Source organism: Sebastes umbrosus, chromosome 21 (genome assembly GCF_015220745.1).
Source record: "Sebastes umbrosus isolate fSebUmb1 chromosome 21, fSebUmb1.pri, whole genome shotgun sequence".
Classification (NCBI taxonomy): domain Eukaryota; kingdom Metazoa; phylum Chordata; class Actinopteri; order Perciformes; family Sebastidae; genus Sebastes; species Sebastes umbrosus.
The window spans coordinates 2,237,183-2,247,644 of NC_051289.1; the positions used below are offsets into that span (position 1 = coordinate 2,237,183).

A 10,462-nucleotide genomic window follows, 5' to 3' on the forward strand; every position below is an offset into this window, starting at 1 on the left:
GTTCTGGTACATTACCTGCTTATAGAGCGGCACGATTCTGGCCAAAATCATAATCCCGATTATTTAGATCGATATTGAGATCACGATTATTCATTGATTTTAGCGACAAAATACTTTTATTGTCACATTTAAATAAACAGAGTGCTGCTTTCACTTCCTTGTTGTACAAATTAGGGCTGCACAGTGTTGGAAAAAATATTTTAAATATTAAATAAAATAATTAAAAATATTATAAATATTATAAAATAATGAAATTAAAATATATTAAATTTTGTTTTCTGTGATATATATTGTGAAAAATACAGGAATATTCACCCTAAATTTTGTAGGCTGTACTTTAAAGTTAAATGCATCAATCTGGTGCATGAGAGCAAAATTAAGAGGCTAGATCTATGAATGTGCTCTTGTAAACAATTTAAGACTGTGAGGCTCATGGAAATGTGCCATATGAGGGCCAGCCAGCACCGGGGAGAGGATCCTCCGTCTCCGGCCCATTGAGTTGAATCCCCCGGGAGACACGAGTAATAGAGTATATTACTCTTCTACGCTGGACTGCAGCTGCATCAGGAAAGTTTCTCTGAGGCTGCTGCTGTAGGGTGCACGCACAGCGGCATGACAGCTCCCCAAAAGTGAAGCCAAAACATCTCGATCACTGGCTGGTGGCTGGCTGTTAGGGTTAGGGTTAGGGTTATTTCTGTATAGCAGACCGTCGCTATGCACAGCAGACCGTCGCTATGCACAGCAGACCGTCGCACAGCAGACCGTCGCACAGCAGACCGTCGCTATGCACAGCAGACCGTCGCTGTGCACAGCAGACCGTCGCTGTGCACAGCAGACCGTCGCTGTGCACAGCAGACCGTCGCTGTGCACAGCAGACCGTCCCTATGCACAGCAGACCGTCACTATGCACAGCAGACCATCGCTATGCACAGCAGACCATCGCTATGCGCAGCAGACCGTCGCTATGTACAGCACACCGTTGCTATGGGTGCAGGTCTGATGTTGGACTCTGGAGGACCGTTTCTGTGTTAAAATATTGATTTCTTCAGTAAGTAGCCGTGTAATAAGTGGGATAATGTACAGCGAGCCGGTCATTGTTGTGAAAGAATCCCCTTCAGGGCGATGAGAGACGTGCAGCATCACCCTGTCGGTGATTCTTTCACAACAATGACCGGCTCGCTGTACATTATCTCTTACATATCGCAGGCAATTGGAAGCCAAAATCATGATTGAGATTAATATTTGATTAATTGTGCAGCCCTAGTTTGACCACTCGTAGTGCTCAGGAGAGTCGGTCCCTGTTTTCTTAGAGGACTGTCTCCAAGTAAACATTCAGGTTTTAACAGTTTTATGAAGAAGTCAACATGTTCGTTAGCCTTCAAGGATTCACACTTTCCTTTATGGTGAGAAACAAAGAAACTTTACGCCACTTTAAGAAGTTCACGTCAACACCCTGAAGAACACAAATAAGTCTGTTGTTAGTGAGCGAAGGAAAAACACTGAAGGAAAATGAAAATTATAGTTGAGCAATACTTTATCTCTTCATATAATTCATGTATTGAAATAGTCATGAACCAATATCCTGGACTACAGGCTATCCCTTCGCATTTTTTATTGAATAAGTGACATTTCAATACCTAAATGTGTCCCAGAATCAGATTATAAATATTAGGTGATATACATTTTTTAAATTAGATGAGTTTTCAGTGTTGCCAGCGTTTCTTGTTAGTTCTCAACTCAAAAAAAGGGCAAAATACACTCATAAATACATAGAAAATAAATCGAGTCCGAGGCTGATATCAATATAATATGGATATATTGCCCAGCTCTAGTTTTGAGTCTTCGAATTCCTCCTTAAAAAGCTTTTGACCAGGAAGTGAAAAACGCAACGGCGTATTGAAACGACTCACAAGTTTCACTCTTTGTTTTCACTTCTAGTTCAAATGTGGAGAAAAAGGGTCAAGTGTGTTTCATTAGTGCTGATAATATTATTCCCTCAGAGACATACGAGTGTAAATGAGCGTATTACAGTAACGCTTTCTGCAGAGAAACATAAACCAGGAGAATAACGAGCATCTTTCCCTCCTTTACTTTTATTTCTGATGGTTATTTTTTAAATCTCCAGCATCACCGGTTCCTCCAGGATCTATTGTTAGAAGTCTGCAGACACACCTCAGACGCACTTTCACACACATTTCTCCGTCACATAGTTTCAGTACAACAGTGACACACAGGATCTTAATGCCGTGCATACTTTGCATGCTACAGTGCATACTCTGTGTATGTGTGTGTGTGTGTGTGTGTGTCTGTGTGTCTGTGTGTGTGTGTGTGTGTGTGTGTGTGTGTGTTTGGACTGTACAACCAAATGTGTTTGCAGCCTCGTGTTAGAACAGTAAAGGTTTCTGCATTTGCATCTAATTTGTTTGAGTTTGCAAAGAGATGCATGACCTGAATGTGAGGTAACAGTGCACGGAAGGGTAAGGTCAATACAATTTACCGTATATAGATATTTTAACAACCCGGTGTCACAGGAAGGCGTAGAAATACAACGACATTACACAGACTTTCAGTGTGTCATGAGGTCGCATTTCAGCGTTTCGTGTGTCTTTTGGACGCCACACAAACGTCTGCAGTTCAAGCCCCCAGGAAGAGCGCCGGTCGTCGATCCCAACTTTCGTAGTGGCCAAACGGCGGTACTGCAACTTCCGTGTCCGTCACGTGATGCCCTCAGGCCCAAAAGTACTTTTTCCCATAGACTTTCATTGGGAAAGAGACGTCTGTAACTCAGCGGAGCCTCTGTGGAGTTCAGAGCTGTTGGTTTCCTGGTTATGGGACGGCGTCTCCGCCCGCTGTGGTTGGTGGTGTTGTTATCTGAAGGAGGAAGTGAAAGCAGACAGACCGCAGTCAAACCGCAGCACAACTCTCTGATCAACCAAAACACCAACTCTTGTTTTCTTAGAAAGTTCTGAGAAGCAGGAAATACTGAACCTCCTACAGGAGAGATCTACTCAGACAGACTTCTGCTTGTTTCAGCTCAAAAAAATAAAACTAAACTCTAAAATTATGTATAATAGATTTAAATAAAAAGGAAAAGCATCAAATCTTCACATCAGTGAAGCTGGAACCATGAAATGTTTTGGTCTTTAGTTGATAAATAGGTTTCCAATTAGTTTTCTTTCAATCCACTAATTGATTAATCGACTAATTGTTTCAGCTGTATTTATATAAACTGTTGGGTAGTTTAATTGATAACAAAACATATTTGATAAGATCTTCTTCGTATGTTTTGAGTGCAGAAATCTTAATGCAACCCGGCCTCACTGGAAGGCGTATAACTACCACGACATTACACGGACATTTCGCATGTCATGAGTATGCATTTTAGCGTTTTCGCATCATTTGTACGCCATGCAAATGTCTGCGTTCAAGCAAGAAAACCACTTAGTTAGGTTAAGGGAAAACGTCATGGTTATGCTTAAAATATGTACGTAAACTAAGTAAAATACGAAAGGAAACGGCTACGCAAAACACGCCACAAAAGTCAACAAAAAACACGCCGGGCAACAACGGTGTCAAACACGGGTCTCCTGTGTTTGTTGTGTTTTGTGTTCCATCCCATTTTTATACTACGACAATAACTGTTACCGTAGCATTTATACGCAGATGCGCTCAAATTGCAGTCAGTACAGGATACATGACGTACAAAAGACACGCGGAAGAAAAGTGTACTTATTGCACGCTAAACGCCGTGAGCGTTATTGTAGCTTGCTTATTTTGTAACTAAAGCCGTCAGATAAATGTAGTGGAGTAAAATATACAAGATCGCCTCTGAGATGTCGCCTAGTGGGGTAAAATATAGTATGAAAAGAGCATAGTCAAGTAAAGAACAAGTACCTCATATTTGTACTCAAGTACAGCCCCTGAGTAAATGTACTTAGTTACTTTGCACCACTGTGGTTTCCATGAAACCTTCAAGCTCCTGTAGCAGCTTGTTTCTGATTGGCTCTCAGGTTTTAGCGCCTCCTTAGTGACGGATGACATATTTACTTGTTAGTCTGGGTGTTGTCATCACTGTCTCTCTCTCCGTGTTTCACCCAACATGACTCATCTCATTCATGTTTCTGGGTCAGTTGGAGTGGAAATCCCTCCAGTTAATCCTCGTCATTCACGGGAGCACACACGAACACCGTTTGACCTGTTTCTACACACACACACACACACACACACACACACACACACTTATTATACTGAGGAATGTGGTTGAAACGCTCCTCCGCTTCCTGTGCTGCTCATCTAATAATCCGTCTGTTTGGATTGGTGTCTCTTGGTGATGTGAGGCTGCGATGGAGGAAGAGATGGATGGAAGTAGCTGCAGGGTGTGAGGGTAAAACAGCTGGATGTAGAGAGAGCGAGGGGAGGAAGACGGAGAGCTAAAGACGATGTTAAAAAGGAGACTTAAAAAGACAGAAAGAGAGTGTATGATGACGGATGAGATACTTGGTTTTTGTGATAGCGCTGACAAATGGAGCCAAAAACTGGCTGCCGTGGGATCTTCCAGGAGGAGCGTCTGCTCGTCTTGCGTCACCACTTGTGGCCTGGATAAGCACAGGAAAAAGAAAGGATGTGATTTGACTCCCTATCTTTTGGTTTAACACCCTCTTCCCCTCCTTACCTGTCTCTCCAGGTGAGCCCCGGGCTCCAGACCGAGTGCTAGCCATGTTGCGGCAGACCGAGCCGACCTCCAGCACCCTGCAGCTGGTTGCCAACGATATGACCGGCATCATGGAGACGCTGGACACCCGCGAGCTCGACCTGGAAGATGGAGAGTACAACACCACCGACGCCCACGCCTCAGGTATGTGTGTGTGCAGCGTGGCGTTCATCTCCCACCTCTACATACAGTATATATTACATATATCTGATATGTTTGTATGTCTGTTGGTGTTGTTCTGCAGCCGAGCGTTTGCCTTTCATCGCGGTCTACCGCACGGTGGGGTTCAAGGAGTCCGAGGCCAGCGTCTTCCTGTCCTCTCCGATCACCGCCAAGATCCTGGAGGTGGAGCGCTTCACCTCGGCTCAGGACCGCTTCAACATCACCACGCAGAGGAGCGTCAACAAGGTGCACAAAGACACACAAAGACACACACGTAACCTCCTGAACATTTCACTCCCTACAGTTATTATTTGTCTCTTATTATTCTGCTCTGGTGGCTCAAAAATCACGTCACGTTGCCGTCCTTAAATTCTCAAATGTCCAACATTTTCACAATGTCAGACAGGTTTTAAATGACTTTGCTGGCATCCGTTAAGACAGTCAGAGGTTTTGTTGCCCAGTTAATATTTTATCTGCAAGATGCTGTGCTGAATAATGAGAAAAACTGATTATTTTTAAATTAATTGTACAAGTATATAAGGGTTTAGAACATTATGATCCCATGCTCTATTATGTTTCATAAGTTGTTGCAGCAATTTTTAGGTTGATAACCATTTTTTACCACTCAAGAATTGATAAAAATGATCAATAATCTCTCCAAAATCCCACATTAAGACACCAAGACCTTGAGGAGCACCATAGAAAAAGCCATGCTATGATTTGGGATCAAAAACTTTTGACATTTTTTAAGATTTCTGCAAGAACTGCATTTTTTTTGGCGATTGGATGGCGAGCACTTTCTATTGTGTAAACTGCTCAGAAACCCCCTTATTGATCAATCCATCAAAGCCATCCATCCTCTGAATGCTCTAGGTCTCTAGTTTGATCCATCCATCCTCTGAATGCTCTAGGTCTCTAGTTTGATCCATCCATCCTCTGAATGCTCTAGGTCTCTAGTCTGATCCATCCATCCTCTGAATGCTCTAGGTCTCTAGTTTGTGACTGTAAAGTCTCATGAGGCTGTGATTATCCTAGAGGTCACCACAGGTCATTTTATACAGTGAGGTCATGTTTCAAAAATTGGTTTCACTACAATGAAATGGCTCCTCTGGGGACTAACATCATCACACATGAATACAGTTGGGCTCATTGGATCCACAAGAGTCTCAGCTTTACAGTGATACACAATTTATGTGATTCAAGACTGTTTAGGGAAACCTTTTTTTAAAATGTAAAGCATTAAATGTCTCTATCTAACCTGTGTGTCCGTGCTGCTGCTGCTGTGTGTCTCAGTCGTTGCCGGCGGTGTTTAAGATGGAGCTGAAACACGGAGAGTTCACGTGGCTGGTGAAGAGGAAGGAGAAACACTTCATGGATCTGCACAGAGAGCTGAGGACGTACAAGACCTTCATGAAGCTGCCGCTGCCGACACGAAGGTAAACACCGCGGGGCTTTTATTGCCTTCTCTTGTCCTGGATTATCTCAGGTTTAGGTTCAGTTAAACCTTCAGGAGCTCAGATCAGGGGCGACGTAAACAGCCTAGATCTTCAGCTTACAGTTCTTTCTTGTTGCCTCCGTCGTCCAAACCTTCCAGAAAGTTACTAAAACTACATTAGAAACCGAGCACCTCTCTCTTGTCGTTTCTCTCTGCAGAAACACGGTGAAGAGGCAGACGGCGGCGAAGAGCGAAGAGAGGCAGATGCCGAGCCTCCCCAGAGGAGGAAGAGACGACCTGGGCAGAGAGGACCAAGTTTCCAGTCGCAGGGTACGCCGTTCACCAGAGTCGATCACCGGTCTCTCCTGCTTTCACACTTGTTGATGTTTAATTGGATTTAACCAGCTGATGTTTCTCTAATGTTCCAGAAACAACTAGAAGATTACCTGAACAACCTGCTGAAGATGCCGATGTACAGGAACTACCACGCAACGGTACGTAAATATATCAGATTTTGGAAAACCTGGAAAATGACAAAATAGACCATTATGTCCTGATTTTAATGTGCAACAACGTCATTCCTCTCTTTCAGATGGAGTTCATCGATGTTAGCCAGCTGTCATTTATCCACGATCTGGGACCAAAAGGCTTGTAAGAACAACTCTACGTCAAAACATATCATTAACTACCTTTTGGTATTTAAATCATGCCTAATCAGTGGTTTTGAAGGCACAGATTGTTTTTAGTAACAGGAGCTTTCTTTCTTGTCTTTCAGAGAAGGAATGGTGTCGAAGAGATCCGGCGGCCATCGGATCCCCGGGTTGAACTGCTGCGGTCGCAGCAGGATGTGCTACCGCTGGTCCAAACGGTCAGTGAACTCACCACGGACACAAACCATTCTTGCGAACCCTCCCGATTTTCTCAGGAGACTCACGTTTTTTGTCGCCCTCTCTCGGTTTCCTCCCGGGTCCCTTAATCTCCTGTCTTTCTCCCCATTAATATCTAATTTTCCTACTTTCTCTTTTTCTTTATCACAACCTGTTTCTGGCTCTGTGCAGCGTGTATAACGCCTACGACTCTAGAAGTCTACCGTTCCCACCCGGACGACAATGTATGAAGAAAAGAACACAGAGATAAATACGTTTGGGGAAATAAATAAGGGGTAAAATGCAAAGGGAAAATCATGCATAAATAAATAAATAAATGCTTAAACACATAAATAAATCAATTTAAAAATAAATAAATAAATGTAAGAATTCATAAAAATAAATACATGAATAAATAAATGTGGAAATGAAACATGCATAAATAAATAAATTAAAAATAAATATAAAATAAATACAAAAATAAGTAAATAAAAAATAAATGCAAAATTAAATAAATAAATGTAAGAATTCATAAAAATAAATAAATGAATAAATAAATGTGGAAATGAAACAGAAGAGTAAATAAACAAGGGAATTAATCCAAAGATAAATAAATAAAAGTGGAACTTAAAACAGAAATATCAATTTATATCGCATTTTATCAATTAATTAATGACTATATTTACTTTTAATAATATTTTTGCTGCTTTTAATGGAATATCTATTTATTTATTTGTTTATTTATTAAGTCATTTGTTTATTTATTTATTTTTGTCAGGTTCTGTTCTCCGTAGCAGAGAGCTGCTGACGCGTCGTCTGCCTGCAAAGCATTGCACTTTTAACTAAAATAAGCGTTTAAAGTTTTTAACATAAAAATGCTGTTGCAGTGTATATACTTTGGTATTTTCATTATTTAAAAGTCACCAGAATGCAGGAAACAAACACTGACTGATTCCTGACCATCATTCTTTGTGGTTATGATAACTTCTTACTTAACTGCTGAGATCTGTAGACAGTTAGACAGATTACATTTTGTACTCAAACGATGTTGTAGAGAAACGTCAAGGTTCAACTGTGACTTTGTGATTTTATAACTCTTATTTCGTGTGCAGCTGGCTGGTGGTGAAGGACTCGTTCCTGCTCTACATGAAGCCCGACTCGGGCGCCATCTCCTTCGTGATGCTGTTCGACAAAGAGTTCAGCATCAAGATGGACTCCAAAGACACGGACACCAAACACGGCATTCGCATCGACAGTCTGTCCAGGTGGGTGACTACACGGATGTATTTTATAATAATTAAATCTTTTTAATGACATTGAGGATGAAGCTCATTGGTCTCAATATTGACCAACAACTCGTGTAAACCTTTGTTAATTCATCTCTAATAAAATAAAGAGTGTCATATAATAATAATAAAGTGTGTGTGTGTGTGTGTGTGTGTGTGTGTGTGTGTGTGTGTGTGTGTGTGTGTGTGTGTGTGTGTTGACAGATCACTGGTGCTGAAGTGCAGCAGCTACAGACACGCCCGCTGGTGGGGTCAGGCCATCGAGGGCTTCGTCCAGAAGCACGGCTCGTTCTTCCTCCAAGACCACCGCTTCGGATCCTTCGCCAGAGAGGAAGTGAACATCCCCGCCAAATGGTAACCACGGCAACCAACCGACACACTGTCGACATACCGACGTTTTAGCTGACGTCGCAGATTACGTTTACGTGAAACAAATAATCTGTCCCTTATTCTGCAAAAAGAGAATATTCCTACTAAGCAGGGCTGTCACAATAACATGCATCTCTGCAAACTGTCGGCTATTTGGTTTGTGTTCAACGAACAGAGCTGGACGTAAACAGGCAAGAGGTTGTGTGTCGTAAACTGCTGTAAACAACCCATTTGAGAAAAGAATGCTCCTAAAACCTGAATAATATCAGTAGATCACACATGTCTTAAGGTCTTTTCAGACCAAACACAAATAATTCGTATCAATAAATCACACGTCAATTTATAAATTTAAACCGATCTATCTCTCTGAGCCTTTCCACACAGAATCACAACATTTTCGTACTTCGCAATGTTTTTTTTCTGCAGTTGTTTCGATTTCTGCAAATTTCGGATGCCAATAGAGATAAACCAACCAATAAAATAATAGCTTTGATGCTTTGAACTATCAAGTGCAGTCTTATTATTATTATTATTATTATTACTAGCCGATTATTGTTATTACCAGCAATAACCATTATAAACGGATCATTAAGCCTTGTATTAAAGGCCATGTATCACATTATAGTTAACACATCACGTACAGTATTTAATTTACTTATTTACTATTTACTTCCAGTATTTATTACTCAATAGTTACAATAGAAATGCGAGCCACATTGCAACTTTCCTCACAGACCTGCACACTTGGAATAATAAGGAGCCCGTCTCCAGCGCGTAGAGTTGTGTGTGAGTTTATCATAGTAAAAACAACTGATGCATTTGTGATTGCTTGACGGTGCAAAACTTAAATTTTCGGTGGAATGCAAGGAATGCAAATATTCGTGTTGGTCTTGGTGTGGAAGGTTTGAACGTGAAAAATCGCTAAAGAATATTTTTTGTTTCGTTTTTTTCGTCCCCGGTGTGAAAAGGCCTTCAATCGTAAAATGCTCCATTCAGAATATCCAAACAGAATATGCTGCTTACATGACCCAAATATAGTATCAAATTCACAATATTTTCATAATTGGAATAATAGTTGAATATTAGTGTGCATGTAAACGTAGTCTGTGTTTTAATAATGAGGAAAACAACCATTAAATTGGTGTAAATTAGTGGCTGGGTCCGGGGCCAGATGTTGGTAAAACCGTCTAGACGAGGCCCGGTCCAGTTGGCAGAGAGTGTGTGCGTGTGTGTGTGTGTGTGTGTTTGTGTGTGTGTGTGTGTGTGTGTGTGTGTCTCGCTGGAGTAACCCGACACAAAGAGAGGGAAAGTGAGCCTCACCTGCTCATCACCTGTCTCCCTGCTGGGCAACACTATACTGTCTGTGAGACACACCGTGTGTCTCTGTGTGTGTGTGTGTGTGTGTGTGTGTGTGTGTGTGTTCACCATTAAAAAGCATATTGAAAGAACAGAAGATGGACAGATTGAAAAGTGAGAGGGGGGAGTGTTTGAGTTGTTGTTGCTGTCTAAAGGTGTGTGTGTGTGTGTGTGTGTGTGTCTTCTACAGGTATGTGAATGGTCGGACGTACATGGAGGACGTGGCCGACGCTCTTGAAGAAGCCAAAGAGGAAATATTCATCACAGACTGGTGGTG

The 10,462-nt window shown here is 41.7% G+C and overlaps 1 protein-coding gene and 1 long non-coding RNA gene across 3 annotated transcripts in view; one reads left to right on the top strand and one right to left on the bottom strand.

The window, feature by feature from the left end:
• pld1b (phospholipase D1b) overlaps window positions 1-10,462 on the top strand; it is a 45,699-nt gene that overhangs the window by 17,591 nt on the left and 17,646 nt on the right. For both annotated transcript variants that reach the window (XM_037756331.1, XM_037756330.1), the window contains exons 2-11: window positions 4,685-4,855; window positions 4,956-5,119; window positions 6,167-6,309; window positions 6,527-6,638; window positions 6,737-6,802; window positions 6,901-6,959; window positions 7,084-7,176; window positions 8,287-8,439; window positions 8,665-8,814; window positions 10,376-10,459. In XM_037756331.1, the coding sequence (XP_037612259.1) occupies window positions 4,717-4,855; window positions 4,956-5,119; window positions 6,167-6,309; window positions 6,527-6,638; window positions 6,737-6,802; window positions 6,901-6,959; window positions 7,084-7,176; window positions 8,287-8,439; window positions 8,665-8,814; window positions 10,376-10,459 (1,163 nt within the window). In that variant the 5' untranslated portion in view covers window positions 4,685-4,716. The remainder of the gene's footprint in view (window positions 1-4,684; window positions 4,856-4,955; window positions 5,120-6,166; window positions 6,310-6,526; window positions 6,639-6,736; window positions 6,803-6,900; window positions 6,960-7,083; window positions 7,177-8,286; window positions 8,440-8,664; window positions 8,815-10,375; window positions 10,460-10,462) is intronic.
• LOC119480262 lies at window positions 1,352-4,806 on the bottom strand. The gene is made up of 3 exons (XR_005204862.1): window positions 4,673-4,806; window positions 4,048-4,595; window positions 1,352-2,871 (listed from the first exon to the last, which is right to left on the bottom strand). It is a non-coding gene; the product is annotated as an uncharacterized LOC119480262 (long non-coding RNA).